The sequence below is a fragment of the Maylandia zebra genome, linkage group LG16 (assembly GCF_041146795.1).
Source record: "Maylandia zebra isolate NMK-2024a linkage group LG16, Mzebra_GT3a, whole genome shotgun sequence".
Taxonomy (NCBI): domain Eukaryota; kingdom Metazoa; phylum Chordata; class Actinopteri; order Cichliformes; family Cichlidae; genus Maylandia; species Maylandia zebra.
This window is the reverse complement of record NC_135182.1, coordinates 36,430,268-36,448,582: the sequence shown is the minus strand read 5'-3', so window position 1 is coordinate 36,448,582 and position 18,315 is coordinate 36,430,268. Positions and strand designations below refer to the sequence as shown.

General features: G+C 45.0%; 2 protein-coding genes across 4 annotated transcripts in view; both read right to left on the bottom strand.

Annotated features, from left to right (window-relative positions):
* Position 1: 1 nt before the first annotated feature.
* On the bottom strand, positions 2–15,227 carry LOC112429800 (interferon alpha/beta receptor 2). Its single transcript, XM_076875420.1, has 8 exons — positions 14,957–15,227; positions 14,647–14,764; positions 13,656–13,785; positions 13,301–13,476; positions 13,056–13,201; positions 12,208–12,364; positions 11,497–11,612; positions 2–2,119 (listed from the first exon to the last, which is right to left on the bottom strand). The coding sequence occupies exons 2-8, from the start codon at positions 14,693–14,695 to the stop codon at positions 1,571–1,573; spliced, it is 1,323 nt and encodes a 440-aa protein (XP_076731535.1). The 5' UTR covers positions 14,696–14,764; positions 14,957–15,227; the 3' UTR covers positions 2–1,570.
* Positions 15,228–16,910: 1,683 nt separating this feature from the next.
* Positions 16,911–18,315, bottom strand: part of LOC105940562 (uncharacterized) — a 38,429-nt gene continuing 37,024 nt past the window's right edge. For all 3 annotated transcript variants that reach the window (XM_076875419.1, XM_024805349.2, XM_024805350.2), the window contains one exon: positions 16,911–17,911. In XM_076875419.1, coding sequence (XP_076731534.1) covers positions 17,201–17,911 — 711 coding nt within the window. In that variant the 3' untranslated portion in view covers positions 16,911–17,200. The remainder of the gene's footprint in view (positions 17,912–18,315) is intronic.

The window sequence follows — 18,315 nt, the reverse complement described above, 5'->3', positions numbered from 1 at the left end:
GCACCGTCTCAGACCTTTATTGGTTTGAAGCGCGACTCTGTACAAAAACATCTGAGGCTTCTTGTTGTTTTTGATCAATATAGAAATGAAATGGCTCAACGTTGGCCACTGTGAATACAAACATGCAAAAATGGCACAAACATGTTGTGATTACACTGTTTGAATAAGTTGTATGAGTGCATTACAGAGGTATGATGTGCTTTATGTAAATGGAAATAAGCGAATAAGCAGACTGTGTGACGCTGATTCACTGCAGACACGTTCATGATCAGACACGATGAAGAGTTCAGACACAGACGTGCCCATAATAACAGTCGCTGCCTTTAGACACACATAAGAATCAAGTCATTTCATCTGCTGTCAGATTATTTCTTCCTGATTAAAACATTAAAAATCATAAAAAATGTCCAGCAGCGCCCACCAGAGACCAGAGGGACAAAAACCAACAGCAACAATCAATCAGATTGATTCAGAGATAATCAGCTCTACGTCACTGATTACAGAGGTCCTTACAGGAAAAAGAAACTAATCGTCACTGACATGAAACATACAGGAAATGACTTCAGTTTGTTACGATTCTGTTTTTCTGTTGTGCTTCAGTTTGTTTTACTGTCACCAACAAGAATAAAAACTAAAACTAACGGAGCTGGTTACGCAACCAGCGCTCAGAGCAGCTCTGAGCACAGACACATCACAGTAACCAAACATTTTACAAACGTCAGAGTTTCAGTGCTGATGGACAAAGTCTGCAGATGAGAGACGTTATTGTCCAAAGGGGAAGAAGTCGATCCAGAAGACGCCCGGGTCATTACGCCTGCCATACTGAAGCAAGTCCACCAGGTGTCGCTGCAGGTCTTTCTCAGTGTAAAGCCAAGCCTCCCTGTTCCCCACCGTCCCCCCCACAGGTGAACAAAGAGGCTCTTTAACTGCCTTCTGCTTTAATCACATGATGCAAACATGAGTAATAATCCAAAGCACGGCTGAATACGAAACATTTTGTTCAGACTCGGTGTGGGTTAGAGTTCGACCCGGGCACTGGGATGCTTACGTGACGGAGTTTGGGAATGCCCAACAAACACAGCTGTGTGTTGACAAAACAAACAAACTGGTTTTTATTTAAAATAAGAGATAAAAATAAACCTGCTCAGAACTGGTCCACAGAAAACCTAAAGTCTAACAGGAACATGAGATTTAGATAGATCGCCTCCCTAACACGGGACGTCCTCTAGCTGCTCACCGCGGAGACCAGATGCTAACCTCACGTTAGCCATTAGAGGCGGCTGAGTCGCCATCTCCAGAGACGCAGCAGGGACGGACGTCCTGGACCTCCTGCATCAGCGGGTGTCTCACACTTATTAATAGAACCTGAAACAATGAGACGATCTCTGGACTTCAGCGGACGGACAGATTCAAATAAGTAATATCAGCAAAGAGGTGAGAACCTACACGTTAGAATAAAAATGGCCGACGTCTGCGCCGCTGCTGCTGGAGGGAAAATGAAAACATTTCAAACCCTGGCCCACATGAACCCAGACGTGGACCTGATAACCAGGCACCTTAAAGAGCTCTGTCAGATACCCGAGCGCCCCATGTATCCACAGACCTCCTCCTCTTCATCATGAACAGTTTCTGTGGCGCCCTCCTCGCCGAGCACTGAGTCAAACGCCACCTCCTCCACAATGAAGTCTGATTTTTTCTCCTCCTCTTCCTCCTGTTCCACCCTGCCGAAAGTTAATGTGAGGAGGTTCACATCCTTCTCCTCTTCCTCCTTAGGTCTTCCTCCACAGCTCCTCAGCTCTAGCCCAGCTCTGGAAGGACTTCCTGTTGAAATCAGGGCATTGCGCTGAGAGTACGGCTCCTGATTGGAGGAGACAACAGGCGGTGGTTTGGGCTGAGTCAAAGATGATGATGAAGAGGATGAAGAGGAGAGGAGGTTCGTGCCCGCCCGCTGTGTGTACGCCCCTCCTGTGCTCTCCGTCTCACTCTCCTCATCACTCTCGTCCGAGGAGGAGCAGCTGCTTCCCTTCTTGCCTGCAGAGGGCGCCGTCTGCTCAATGTTCAGTGGGGAGATGATGCAGGGATCGTTGAGCCCCGCCTCCTCCAGGTGATGGATGGTCGTCTGACAAAGAGAGAGCTGAACAGTCAATAACATGAACCAATCAGACGTGCTGACATTAAACACCGGGCCGAAGTACACTGAGATTTAAAGTACTCTGTGCTGGAGGGACACAAGTATAAATACTAATACTGCATTCCTGTTTTAATACTTTACACCTGTGATCAACACCTCTGCTGTTTTTTTAATAATGAAAGTATTTATTAGATGTTGCATTTTATAACATGCACTTCCAACCATACCGTTTTGAAAATTTCCAAATAGGGTTTTGCGTCTTACCCTCATTATTTACTTTTTGTGATAAAATATCAATTGGTGTGATTGGATATGCAAGCTCTTGTTCTATTAAAATCCAATCTATATTGTTTTTCCCTGCGCAATGTTTGCCTAATCTAGCCATTTCAAAAGAGATGCTATAATAGGGCCAGCCCCCCTTCTTTTTTGGGTTGGGACAGCCGATTCAGTAAAAAGACTAGGTGTTACAGTCTCTGATAATTTAGTTAAATAAATTTAGTTTACTCCATTTACCCAAGTTTTTATTGATCTTGTTTAATAATTTTCCCACACTGTTAGTCATAATATCTTCAACATTTGGGTTCAGTTCAATTCCAAGGTACTTCATTCCTTTGTCCACCCACTTAAAGTTAAAGCCCGATATTAAGTTATGACTACAAGCCTGGGAAACCGACATCGCCTCTGATTTATGCCAATTCATTTTGTACCCTGAAAACATTAAGTATGTATTAATCACCTCTTATAGTGTTGTGATAGAATTAGTTGGGTCTTGGTTTAATACCAGAACATCATCTGGTTATAGGAACAATCTGTGTTCTCTGCCTCCCCGAATACACCTTTAATCTCTGCATTTTCTCTGATGTGAATAGCTAATGGCTCTAAAAAGATAGCAATGGGCTTAAACTGCATCCTTGACGTGTTGATCTGGAAATGCTAAAAAAAAGGAGAAAGTACCCCATCTGCTTCTGGCCCCGAGTACATGGCTCTAATCCATCTGCAAAAATTGTCACCTATTCCAAACTTTTCCAGGGCTGTGAACAGGAAGTTCCACTCCACCCTATCACAAGCTTTCTGTGCATCTAAAGATATAGCAAACACAGGATTTGTGTTATTTCTATTCAGCCACAGCAGGTGTAGTAATCTCTTCATATTATCAGACGCAGCTCTATTCTTGATAAACCCTTCTTGATCTTGATGAATACTTTGTGCTAGTACAACCTCCAACCTCTTTGCTAAAACTTTGATAGAATTTTGTGATCCCTATGATTCAACTTATCGGTCTGTAATTACCTGGATCAGTTAAATCCTTGTCGCCTTTTGGAATTAGTGACATTACTGCCTGATTAAAACTTGCAGGGAGTCGTCCAAATTCAAAAGCTTCATGTAATACTTCAGTTATAGCACATCTATAAATTTATGATAAAATTCTGCCGGGAATCCATCCATCTATTCCTTTCCATGAATTCATGCCTTCAAAGCATCGCATACAATGGCCAGCCTGTCCGTAGATCCAACGTTCACCTCGTTCAAATATCTTATATCCTCTTTTAGGGTTGATACAACTTTCTGGTCTTAGTCTCCACCTACACGTTCTGTTCTTATCAACATTTAGATTTATGTGCAATTCTACCGGCGCGTGGTCTGCAGCTGAGGGAACACAAACTCAGACTGTCCGAACAGGTTTGCTCGTTTCTTGCGTGTACTCATTTGGTGATTTATTAAATGTGTAACTGTTATTCTGATCTGCTGCTGAGTCTCTTACGCTGGTGAAAACGCAGAAAACACAGATCACACCTGTTCAACCAATCACTTTCATTCCACTTTGATCTGGACAAACTGACGGTTCATCTCTGTTACAGTGTTGTTAGACTGCTATATGTTTGTGTTCTTTATGCTGTAGATTTTCACGTCTCTGGAATAGTTGGCAGTAATACGGATGATTTTCTGTAAAATCATACTGATATGAGCCGTGACATATTCGTAGATGACCGTTAGATAGTCAGCTGGGAAACTCTGTGTTAACTCAGAGCTGAGGATATCGTGGATATGCTGACCTCGCTCCGTGGTGTACAGAGCCGTTTACCCTCATGATTAATATTCACAATAAAAATATTAGCCGAACATCATGAAGTCTGTATGTGTTTCATAGTGTCGAACAACCTTTGTACAGTTAAAGCCAGCAGTTACTACATGACGGAAACACCAACGTTATCTCTTTTATGTGTTTATACACAGGTCACGCTGATTACTGAACAAAAACCCAAAGATCAGATGTTAAACAGATTTATTTGCTCTCTCTCCTCCTTAAACATGTTTTTAATGTTAGTTATAATTCAGAATTATACTGAAACACGTAGGACACATAAGAACATCAGGAAATAAAACACCGATAAATATAACCTCAGTAAAAGAAGTCAGCGGGGTTACTACAGCTGTGTACCGGGGCCTGCGCTTTGTCGGTGGGATTGCTTGCGAGGCGAGCGGGTCTATCCCACGCTTTGCCGTGAGACTGGGCAGACATCTCCGAAATCATCGAAACACTTTTGCAAAGAGGCTGTATCTTGACAAACCGACCAGACACATGAAGATTAAACCACTACATTCTCCTCTAAAAAAATATTAAAACGGTATTTGGTAACACACAAACAGGGTTTTTCAAAGCTCAGTTCTGTTAGCTTCCACATGCCGGTTGTTGTGTGCTAGAAACAATGGCCACCAGGCCAAAGCAATGGTTTTAACTCGATCAGCGTTAGCCCCGCCCCCTGAGTTTGATGGGTGAGGCTGACAGATAAAATTATTTCATGGTGAGACCTGAAGGAGTCAACTGTGCCAAAATGAATTAATTAAATGTGTCCAGAATATTTATTTAATTAATCATTTCATGGTTTAATTAATTCATTATGGCAGTCCTGGCGTTTCATACACAGCACCCACGCAGCTGTACAGAAACTCTGTCATGCTAGCTAGTAGCAGTACGAGTTATTGTAACTGACTGTATAAAGTCAGCATAACTAAAATAAACTCCACCTAAACTTGGTTTATATCTGACCCAGATGGACTGCAGGTCATAACTTCTTACCTGAAGTTCACCTGACACTCGGACCGGCCGCCTCGGGTCTCTCCTCCTCCCGCCTCCCCTTTCTCTCATCCACCTGCTGGCCTCTGTGGAAGCTCCGCCACAGCCAGTTATTGTTACACATCTGCCAGCATCTGGCCAATCCACCTTTCATTGTTTATACCGTTACAACCCCCCCCCCCCCCCCCCAAAAAAAAACAAGAAAACCCCATCAGCCCATAAAAACGAATAATCACCAGTCCAGCTATGGTCAGTTAACCCTTCGCGTGCCAGCTGTGCCACGCGTGCCCAGGGTTGCCGACCCCTGATCTAGTTCATCCCTGGAGTTAGACGCCTTTTTATTCATTGGTCAGAGTTAAATGTCAAATATATTTTAAAAACATTCCTTTACAGGGCTCTAGACTAACTTTTTGCCATGGGCGTGCTGGTGCGCCTAACTTTAAAAAGTTAGGCGCACACAAATTTTATAATAATTGATATAATGTGTTTGTCTGGATACACTGTGCTTTTTCAGCATTCAAAGATTGATGACACCGTGTCAGAGCACTGGCTATGAATTTCAGAAGCATCAGGCCTTAACAGAAAAGTTAGCAATAGTTCTTTTCCTATTACAGCTACATCCACGTCTGTCGTGCCTAGGCTGCTCACTAGGGCTGGGTATCATCACTGATTTCTATAATCCATTCGATTCCGGTTTTCAAAGTCCCGATTCGATTCAACTTAGCCAGAAGAGTCAGAAATATTATAATTCTGATCATTTATCAGCACTGACTTCATCAGAATTGTGAACATCACAGCAGATGCCTTTGTGTGAAAGTAACTGAGAATAAAACAGAAAAACATGAAGGAGATTTTCCTGGTCTGGCTTTTTATAGCAGATAACCTTAAAAATATTCTGCAATGTTCTGCATATAAAGTTTAAATTTCTTCAGTATTGAACAACAGAAAAAACAGGCTTTCTTGTCTGAGGTCATTTAAGTGAAAAAGAAAAAGACAGCAGCCACAGCCTGTAAACAACGGTAGACTGGTGGGTAATAAGCGAATGAATAATACAGAAAACAGAGATTGGAGACGGAAACTGTTCTTGAAGTACAGAGAGAGAGAGAGAGAGAGCTAGCTGTGCATGGAGTGTGATTTTAATAGTCGTGGAAGCAAAACAGCAAAATTCATGACGACATTGATCAAATGTGAAGCGCAGTTTGCTGCTTCTTTTGCTGCTGGCTCGGTGAATTTTGGTTGGAGAGACAAAACCTGCAGCTCAGAATCAGCGCAAAAAGACGTAAACACAGCGGACCGGACGCATCAGGATCGCTGAGCTCCGACAGCGTGTCCGTCTACGGGCCGTCGGGTGAGAAAGCCGAGAAAGACAAAGTTGATCCTGATGCGTCGGTCTGTGTTTACGTCTTTGTGTGGAGTCCGTGTACCTGCTCTCATCTGCTGTTTGGTTGTTGTTGAAATGGTTTTGTGAGCTTTAATCTGAGAATCTGGCGTTTCTGGCAAAACACAGTTATTTAAAAGTCAGGATTTAATGAATCGATATCCTTTATTCAAGCTACTCGCCTCCCACTTCCACCTGCACTTTCAACTGGACCACGGCCAATCAGAGAGGTCCCGCCCCTGACTATCTCTGATTGGTTTAGTCCACGATAGGGGCAAAATGTGTGTCTGTTGTTGACCACAGGGAAGGTTGCAGAGTTGTTTTTTTTTGCTACCCGAACAGTTGGTCACACAGGTGCAACCAAATATTTTTTTTAGTCGCACCACTGAAAAATTAGTGGCACTCTAGAGCCGTGCTTTAAACACGTCAGGTGCAAAGATCTGAGTGTGCGAAGGAGACCCCCAGAAATATTCCCATTAGTCACTGCCTCTGCCAGTGCGCCCCAGGGCAGCTGTGGCTACAATGTAGTTTCCAGCTAACAGCTGTTGGTGCCACTATTTCAGGTCAAACTGTGTTTTTTCATTTTTTTGTAGATTTAGCAAAAGAAGCAAATGACGTGTTTTGTGAGAGGCGAGCAAACACAACGAGCCTGAAGATCCGTTTTAAAATGAAAATTGAAATGTTGCGTGTTCATCTAGTTCATCCCTGGAGTTAGAGGCTCACCTTGGCTCATCTCGGCTTCACCTCGGCTTTACGAGCAAACTGAGCTCGGTGTTACGGTCGAAGCGCTGAACAGACCTTTGTGGGCTGTGAGCGCTTCATCTGCTCGCGTGGCCTTTGCGTGTTTCCTAGCAGTGGAAACGTAGCTGAATCACATTAAAAGAAGTGCGGTGTGACAGAGAGCTGGGCACGGCGCCGTGTTTTGGAAAAAACTGTTGGTGAGCACCCAAACCCTCCAAATTTCATGTTTGGTTTGTTGGTCACACAGCAGGGGAAAGCCCCCTCTGCATCTTGGTTAACTAAAGGCAGTTAATAATGGAACATGAAACTGCATCTATTTCATGAAAAGCGTCTGCTGATCCCCCCGTTCGCATGAGACACTACAAATATTAAAAAGGTTAACTGTAAGGACGCCCACAGCTGCTCCATCCCAGCACGCTGTCTGCACGAAGAAAATACTCAGATGAATTCAAGGTTTCACAAACTAAAGGTGACGACGAGTCACACGGCACTCACCGACACGTTAACAGGAGCTCATCTTTAAAATAAGCCCGGGCATGGAAATGCTATCAGAGTACGGCTCTTTTTCAGGATACAAGGTTAATGTAAATGCAGGTATTAACTTTAAACTATGAACCACCAGTTGAAATTAAGAATCGCTATAAATGGAAGTGGGATGTAGATAGCATTAGGTACCTAGGATGGTAATACATCGTGACGTCACCAAAATGTTCAATGCCAACTATGCCCCGCTAAATGAATCTATACAATCAGACAGACAAAGATGGAATACCAATCCGTCTCTGCACTCCAGGATCGAATCAGTTAGATTAAATATTCTTCCCTGTATTTGTTTCAGTCTTTATATTGAATATTGTAAGAATATTGTCAAAACACATCTGGAACGGGAAAAAAGCTCGAGTTAAATATAAACGCTCCAACTAAAGAAAGAAAAGGGAGGTCGTGGGCTTCCTTGTCTACGAGAATATTACTGCACAGCTCAGCTAAGACCACTGATATGTCTCTGCTGTCCAGATTACACCGCCGGATGGAAAGATGTTGAAGGAAAACCAGTTACAGCTTTAATATCGGACATAAAGTTACAGAACAAAACAGACATGGCAGATGAACCCATACTACAAATAATCACATCTGCTCTGAAAGAAGTCATCAGAATTTGCCTCTAAGCTTTGATGGTGAGCATGTGATTCAGATTTTCCCCGAATCAGTACGATAATAGATTCAAGAACTGGATTTGAAAAGGTATAACTAATTATTATTCATTCGTCCACAAGGAGGCATTTCAAAGCTTTGAAAGGAGCAAACATGATTTAGGCTCAGACGACTTCTTTAGATTTCTACAGGCCAGAAATTATTTTAATCAAAACTTAAAAGTGAACCTAAACGAATTACAGTTTGTAGAAACATTTTTATCATTAACCAAATCTGGAGCGCAAAGCAAAATGATTTCCAAACGATATAAGAGCATCCTGCGGTGTAAAAACCACAGCTCTCTGTATATGAAAGCAATGTGGGGAAAAGAAGGTAACCTGTCGATTACAGAGGAGTGTTGGGGCCACGCATGCATGACACAGTGGGCTACCACCGGGTCCAGTGTTTGCCGTGAGTTCTGCTGTAAAATCATTACGAGAGTTTTCATCAGCCCTGCTCAGCAAAGATATCGGGGAACTGCGACACTTGTTGGAGATGTGGGCGAGATGGAGCTAACCGTTTCCAAATCTTTTGGGATTGCAAAGATAGTCGCCAACACTGGGCTCTAATCCACGAACATCTACAAAATGTGTTTTCATTTGTTTTTCCTTTAACCTTTGAGACCATATTTCTGTGTAACACACCAGTGGATGAATTGAACTCTAATGATAGAAGACTCTTGTATATCCTACTGGCCACGAGTAAAAAGCCTCGAGGAAATGGCTTACGCCTGAACCACCAACGATGGAAGATGGAAAACATTCTGTACCAGAGATCTATACGATGGAAAATTGTCATTTTCTCTTAAACTTCAGAGGGATACTTCCTACAGAATACGTTAAGCCTGTGAGGTGTGATTTTTATTTTTTATTTTATGAACCATGCTTTCTTATTTTTTTTTACATTGAAGCCCCGAGTTGACAATCATGTGATGCTAACTTGCCTGCTGCTACTCCCTTACCCAAGTCTTTTTTCTTTTCAATTGTAAGTTTAAAAATGTGAAAGCAAAGACAGTGTAAAAGTGTTCAATTGCTTTCTCTCAATAAAAGAGACAATGCAAAAATAAATAAATAAGCCCGGGGTTCATTCATGCTCATAAACCACACGACCTTTAGATCCCAGCAAACAGGTGGTTACAGATAAATAATCACGTGAGAAGACGAGATAACGACTCACAGCAGGTAACAGAGAAGACTTCCTGATGCGAAGTGTTTCCCTGTGCAGGACAGCCTCTGCTCTGAGACTCACGTCACCAAGTCTCCATAGCAACTTCAGCCAAGACGCCAACACAGACATATATCAGCAAACACCGCAGAACGACAACACCAAGAATAAACCCAGATGAACATTTCTACACTGGGTTCAAAGCCAAACTGAACCAGCGGCTCCTCAGGCCACATTTTTAAATATTCACCAGTTTTTTATGTGATAACATTTCCTGTGCACAGAGGAAGCAGCCGCTGGCCGGCGTTCTGCTGCTTCGGGTTGTGATAAACTCAGAAGAACAATGAGCCGAGAACCCTACCCTGGGGTACACCGGAGTCCCGGATACACGGCGAAGACGTTCAACTTTCAGATAAACAACACTCACTCACAACACCACAGAAACGCTGCTCTGCTTTCACCTCAGAGGGGTGGCCAACGTTTGAGTGCAGGCTCGAGGTCAAAGCAGAAAATAAAGCCAAACTTAAAAGCAGCTTTTGAACACTGCACGGAGAGCGGGCCGGGGTCGGGGTCTTCCTGCGTTCCAGCTCTGAGCTCTCAGCCCTGATATGAAAACATTACTTTGATCATGAAGCGTCTGAAATGTGACCAGAGGGACGTGAGACACTGTGAAACTGAATCACTGTGAGATCTCTGTGGACAAACATTACACTTCAGTCTGGTGAGCGCTTTAAACATGGACGGCTCGTGCCGATGCAGGAGTATTAAAAGTTGTTTGCTGGCATCTCCACACCAGGAATAACACGGCACGTTATGAACGGAGCGATTAGCGGCTCGGTGACCGAGCAGCCGAGCGGGTCTCAGCGCTGCTGTGACTGGGAGCAAATGGGATTTCACTGCGGTACGAGCTGTCAAAACATGGCTGTGTTTCACCTCTCGAAGCACATCCTGCCTGCACGCTCTGACTGTGTGCGTGAGCTCTTTAGCAGCGTCCTGAGTCTGTGCAGCTGTCTCTCTTTGTTTGTACAACCGCAGCTCTGGCAGAGTTTCCACCTGCTGCTGTTTCTTCCTGTGTCTTTACTCAGAAAACGCTGAGCGCTCGCCGCTCGACCACAAACAGCAAACAGCACGTTAACTGTTTGGCCTGCGACTCCAGCTGTAGCAGAGAGCCCGACCCTGGGCGATTCCACCACATTAGAGTCCTGTTAAAGCATCTGATGGTGTAATCTGCACTCAGATTTATGCTTCACACGCATCAAAGGATGTGAGATGACAGAGATGTGAAACCACAGAAAGAAAGAACTCTTCACACGTTCCCACTCGTGTTCTCTGCAGATCAACGGGAATATTTCTGCTGAGATCGTTCTGGTGCTTTAGACACGCGTATCTGTTCGCGTGGAAAACACTTTGCTGTGATGAAGCAATGAGAAGTGACAGGAGTGAGACTGAAACTACGTGACTATCACAGCACGATCGTATCACGTTCTCATGAACCAGCGTCCTCGAGTTCGCTTCAAAGGCTCAAACTCAGGACCTCTGACCCGTTTGCTGCTGGATGCTGAAGGGTCAGGTCCAGTTAGCGGTGCGGGTACAGGATGGAAACTTTATTTTATAACTGAAAACAACTGAACTTTCAAAATAAGAGCCACTCGTCACACGCATCGCGATGGCGTTCTTTGAAACTGTGAAACAACAACAAAGGTCGAACATCAGACACGAGCGCTGACGACTGAAACCTGAAGGAATCAGATGCTAGAATAAATCGTCTTCCTTTGGTGACGTGTTCAGCGTGTGATGCTCTGACTCTGAACTTACCAGAACCGACGGCAGCAGCCTCCGTCTCAGACAGATGAACCCGGTCGAGATCAGCATGAAGATGCAGAACGTGACGATGATCACCAACGAGCACAACATGCCCGAGATCAGCGGGTCTGCACGCAGGAACACAACGAGTTTAGAGGTGAACATCAGTCTCATCAGCCTGAAAACAGCAACATTTAAACGTTCACATCGTGCTACAGTACATGTAGTACTACCTGTAGTAGTACTACATGTACTAGTACTACTACAGGTAGTACTAGCACTGCTGTTTCCAGCCGTGACTTGCTTATCAGTCAGATTCGCTGAGGTTAGCGTTGGAAGTGTGTTTCACGGGGAATTCCCTCCATTTCCAATCACAACAGAAGCTCAGCATGAATGTTGTGGACTAAAAGCTTTTTATTGTCACCTCCATGTGTCCACTTGATTTTTCCAGTGAGTAAAACTAAATAAGCAAACACACAATCGCTGTATCTCACGGTTCAACCTGAGGGGGCTGAAACTTGGCACAGCTTTGAAAAACGTGGAGCTCCACAGAGTCCTGACGTAAAGTTATTAACACGCACGCCCTGAACGACACTGCAGGCTAACAGCAGTGTTTATGATGCTGCTCCTTTAGCGTCACCCATCTTCCACCTGACAGCGAGGTAACTGAAATCACTGTGTGTGTGTGTGTGTGTGTGTGTGTGTGTGTGTGTGTGTGTGTACCTGCAGAGAAGATGGCTGGTACTGTAGCACACTCAGGCGGGCTGAAGTTGGAGTACATGTCCTCGATTTCGTCGCAGAATCGCACGGCGACACAGTACCGCCTGCCGGGCTCCAAACGATCCCACTTATAGCTCTTCAGAGACTCAGTCTTGATGAACTGCACACACAGGCACAGATTATCAGCACAGGAGGCGTCCTGCTCACACAGACTCCGACTGACACAGCAGCAGGTCTCTCACGTGACGCCTGCTCTTAGCCTACAGACTTTTTACATTTAGCAAAATATTTAAACATTTATCATAAATCAGAGTGGACTCATGACTGACTTCAAACCGTTGAAAGCCGTGGGCCACACTTTCTGTCCCAGAGGTTCAGGAGTACGTCACTGCCATAAAGATCCACTCAGAGCTAACAGATGAAAGCAGGAAGTAAACTTGTTTCTAACGCTTTGAGCCAGCGCTCAGGTATCACCACGGTTACTGTGCGAGGTACGCTCTTATGCTCATCGGCAGCTGGTGAGGACGCTCGGCGAGCATCATTTCAGAGACATGTAATAACAGTGGGACAGAATTCCACAGCTGGATCACCATGGAAACATTAATGGAAGCGGCGGACACGGAGAGTAAGCGGAAAAATAACCACAGCGACACGAAGTGGGCGGGTCCAGAGTGGAGTTAGTGTTGTGTGATTTGAAAGGTAACTCGCAGTCCCGTGTCAGGCCTGTAGGCCAGGCTCCTCCCTCCTTATACTTTGCTTGAGTTGACATTTGACCCTCGCCGTCTTTGCCGTTTATTTGCGGAGGTGAAACTCAAACCGGGGGTTCTGATTGGTCTCCCTCTCTCATGTACCTCCATCTTATCCGGGTTGCTGCTGATCCGGAGCTCGTAATGGAGAATGTCGTAGCTCTGCCTGAGGCGCTCCAGCGGAGGGTGAAGATCCACGCTCAGGCTTCTGTCGCTGGGCGCCACGCTAAGCAGCGGCAGGCTCAGGTGTTCTGCAGAAATCAGAAACAACGCATGACGCACACACACGGCTCAGAGGGCTGAAAATAACAAACTCGTGGCGTCTCCGGAGCTGAAGACTCGACACTCACTGATGGGTTTGAATGGGACCTCGGTCTCGTTCGGGTCTCCAAAGACCTGGCCTCCCAGCTGAGCTCCAACCCTTGTTAAGTACGTCTCCGTTAGGATGGAGAACGCCGCCGTCAAGTCACAAAACAGAGGCTTCTGCACACGCTCACAGCCGGCCACCGGGTTCCAGCTATGTTTCCTTTCATGACCACAGAGGAGAGAAACATCAGATCTCAGAGGAAGTGTTCGTGATCACCTGAGCCAATATGTGCCAGAAACATGTCAGAACTCCTCTGAAGACAACGCAGACTATCATCAGGGTACCAACCAGGTGACATCAGCACACCTGCAGCTGTCAGTGTGTGAAGGTAAACCCACCTCTCAGATTTGTATTCAACGTTATAGTAGACCCCTGGAGGTGTGCCTGGTCCCGCCTCCCATTTCAGTATATAACTGAAGTTGAGTGATGTCAGGGAGATGTTGACGGGCTTTGGGAGGGTACCTACAGCTGGAACACAGACAGGAAGAGGAAGGTCAAAGGTCAGCAGGAGACCAGCACCATGAGTTATCTGACCCGCAGCACAAAATGAAACATGTCAGCAGAAAAACAATAAAATTATTATTCTTCACGGACACTCTACATAATTATTAAACAGGCAGCAGCTCTTCTACGCCTGACAGAACTCCAGCTTTGTGCACGCTGTGGGAGGAGCTGAGATCTGTATGTGTGGGAACTGTGGGAGGAAAGAAAGACCCAGCAAACATCTCCCCACCCTCAGTCATTCCAGGGAAAGGAACTTCATGCTTCAGCAGACCATCTCATGGTCCCAACTTTGTGGGAACAGTTTGGGGATGGCTGTTCCAACATGGCTGCACACCGGTGTGCAGAAAGACATGGATGAGCTGTGGAAGAACCTGCCTGCACAGAGTCCTGACCTCAGCCCGACAGAACACCTTTGGGATGAGTTAGCGACTGTGAGCCGGGGCTTCTCGTCCAACATCCGAATGGTCCAAAATTCCCATAAACACTCCTAAACCTCTGGAAAGAAGAGCTGCAAACTGTTGCTAATATAGTGTCCTAAAGACGGCTGCAGCCTCTACGTCTGAAAAGCCTGATTGGACACAAGTCTGTGACAACATGAGCAGCCTACTCTGGGCTCAGCCAACTCCTTCCTGATGATTTCATGGTCTCAGGTCTGACTGAATAACACGCCTTTACAGTGGCAAAGGAACAGGAAGCAGGGGACGGTGAGTGGATGACCACAGCCGGGACACTCAGGTGGTTTCCAGAGGAAACGGCCTGAACTATGACACGGAGAGTCCAGAAATACGCAGAGGCAAGATCTCGTGGTTCTGAGTGCGCGCTCACCTGGCAGGATCAGAGGCAGCCATGAGAGCATCCAGGTGAGAGCGGTCATGACAGCTGGAGCACATCTGCCGAGCTTCCATCAGCACCTCAACGGACAGACAGCAGCTGCTTTCCCTTTCTGAGCAGGGATGAAAGTGCAGTTACAGACCCACGCTTTTACTTTCTGTCTCATGTCTTACAGTTAAACACAGTTAATAAAGTTTTGACATTGAAATAAACCTTTATTGACACCCCGTGGTTCTGTTAGCCTCTGATTTGGCCTCAGACTTCCCTGTAAGTACAGACTGTGAGATAAGTGTAACTTGCTGACCTGTTACGGAGAGATAAAGCCCCCATGAAGCGTCACTGGTCCGCAGATTCAAGTTTTCGTGTTTTTCTCAAACCGCCCACTCGCCGGAAATTCCTCCTCATCTCAGGCTAACGGGCTAACAGGCTAACGGGCTAGCACCCTCTGTGTTGGTAAAAGATCAAAGCTCCAGGCTGGTAGTAACCGATCAATGAGTCCGAGCGTGTTACCTGTCCCGGTGAGCGTCCCGATATGCTTCCGTTAGCGCTGTCACAGGACCGAAACACGCTGCTGCCGCCCCGCTGCCTTCACGGACCTCCGGTAATCGCGAAGTCTCTCCTGCTCATGTGCCGTTCCTTTGATCAAAGCGACATCACACCCAACAATGACACAGCAACAACACTTAGAAACATTTCCCACTCGGTCGGTTTGAGTTTGTTGTTGACCAGTCTGACAAATCATAAAGTGTAAACTTCGTTTGACACACAGCATTAAATACAACGGGACAGACGCCATAAAATATACCGTCACAGTTGATTTAACGGGACATCGTCCCTGAAATCGGGTGTAGCAAATATATATCTATAGATATTTTTTTCTTTACAGTTTATAACGCCGTCTCTTCACGAGATCTCATTAGACCGGCGGTCATGAATGCAGCACCGCTGGAAGTCGGTGATAGGAAATCACGTGATGTTGTTGAAGCACGGACGCTTCCCTGACAGGCTCCCAGTAGTTTTGAGAAGTCATGTGATATAGTTTGTGGTTATTTTCCTTAGATTTGAGGTTTACATTTAGTTTTAAATATCCGTGTACGCGCTTCACGAGCAGGTCATCTTATAACCACAGCAACAAACCACGGTGGAATAAAATAACGATTTTATTTCTTATTTTCAAACCCTTAAGATTATGAAAACCAAAAATGCAGTGAAACCTTTTAACACAAAGAAGTTTAGTAAGTTCTCATTTTATTTATTTGATTGAAAGTGCATATCTTGTAGCCATGTTGTGTACATCAATCCTTGTTCTTGCTTCACTAAAAAACAAAAGGCTGATATATACCTGTGACTTTTCTCTAAATGAACCGTAACTCCAGAGGTCACATAAAAACCACACAAATAACATCAGCAGTCAAATGTGATTGAAAGGTTTGGAGGTTTGTCTCAAAATAAGCCTTTAAACTGATTTTGTACCCTCTGGAAGTTGTGCTAACCCCCATCTTTGCCCTTACAAAGTTCCCATTTACATTCTAATGTAGGAATAAACTGCCTTCATGTTACAACTCTGCTGCAACAAACCACTGCAGACCTTTGCTTAGTCCGATTACATTATTAAATGTCAACAGTCATACTGCTGAAGTAATCTGGAAATCCACTAGCATTATGATTTGGCTAGCAACAATATTAGCATGGGGTAGAGTGGCTGTAGCTCAGGTGTTAGAGCAGTTCATCTGCTAATTGGAAGGTTGGTAGTTTGATCCCAAAATTGTGAGGTACGTAAGTCAAAATTTCAATTTACTAAATCAAAATTTTGAGTTAAGTCAAATTTTTAAACCCACGACACCAATGTAAGGTAGCATGGAAAAATCATTAAGGACTCATTTTTTTTAAATATTAAAAAATAAAATGTAATAATTATCACATTATTCTTTTTCTGCTAATTTCTGTTCACGTATCTTCTGTTCCAGCCATGGATGTTTATATGAAACATTGCTCAATGTATGAACAAGTGAGTCAAAGGCTCTTCTGCAGACAGTTTTTTCTACACCTGAGACTCTATTATATCAGAGGGAGGGTATACCCTTATATGGTCATCTCAGAAGCTCCAGCCAGCTTCTGTTTACAAGGGGCAGCCAATCAGAAAGCAACAGTTTTAAAGTCACTGCAGCAAAAACAGTTTGTCTGAGACAGAGGAGACCCAGCGTGAGATGACCCAAACTTAATTATGAAGTACAGAGAATGGAAACCAGGAGAAAAGCAAACATTAAAATCTATATTTAATGAAGAACATTAGAAAGAGAAATGTCACAGTTTCCTTTGATTTTCTTAAAATGCTTATGTTAATTTTCAAACAACATTAAAAAGTGTCTGGACCCCATTTGGCAGCATCAGTTTTACGTTCACAGTCAAACAAGTCAAAAAGTCGGACACAGAAAATCCGGCTGGTTCATTTGCAGATCTTCTGACCTGCAGCACCAAATAATAAGCTGGTCTACAAACACGAGGAGACCCTGCGAGTCATCGACGCTCAGAGCAGCACACATCAGTATCATCTGTTTCTCAAATAGGGCGAGAACTCCTCCTCTTCCTCTTCAGTTAGCGTGTCCGTGCTGTTGCCTTCACATCTGCTCGCAGTGCGGTCTGTGTGTGTCGGGAATACTTGAGGTGTCAGGTGATCTGATTCAGTTTGTGAGTCTGTGGCAGGTAAACCCTCCAGGCTGGACTCTTTCAAAAAGCCTGTGACGTCCTCCTCATCTCCATCGCGTGCAGCCATTGAGGCGAGGGTGACTGAGAACAGGTTGACATTGCCGGAGATGTCCCGCACCTCCTTGTCCTCTTTGGACTTCGTCACCTCCTCGTCCTGACTTTGTCCCCAGACTCCACTTCGACTCCTCTCTTTCACCAAACAGAGCTGCGCTCCCTCCACCTCCGTCTCCACCTGGCCTTCGTCAGACTCTGCAGGCAGCGCCGTTACTTTCACCTTAGCAAATAACCTTGAGCTTCCAGCGTCCAGTGCTGCCGTTGGCTCGCTGTTCGTTGACATGTTGCCAGACAGCTCCTCACAGCAGCAGCTCTCCCCCGAGGAGAGATCCACTGCTCTGTTCACATAGTTGCCATCATTGTCGTCCTCTGAGCCATCGTCAATGTTGGCAGAAGGTGATGTTGTGTGATTGTTATGCTCCCCGGTCTCCGAGGTAACTGAGATGGGATCTGGGACGGTGGGCTGCGGGGCCAGGACGTAGCCTTTGGTTAGAGCCGTCTACAAAGAGAAGAGAAAGAAGCTCTGAGAAGGAGGAACAGAGGCAAACTCTGCTGAAGATGTCTATCATCGAGTCACAGCTGTGTCTAAGTATGCAGGACAAACACATCAGCCAAAGCTGTTTTCTGGGGACAGTCACTGTGATCTGTTAGCTGTTTGACAACTACTCTTTCAAGGATCTAGAGATGGTCTAGAGATGCTTTTTGAGTAAAGGTTTAACTACAGCCAGCTTGAAGGCCTGTGGTACACAGCTGATTATTAGAGATAGGTTGATCATATTTAAGACTGAAGCAAGATATACACAGAGCAGCAGGGCAAAACAGAAGTCGTTTTCAGCTCAGCTGACTCATTTGCTTAACCTTTGAAGGACTTTGGTCCTTCTGTGGAAATGCAAATCACAATAT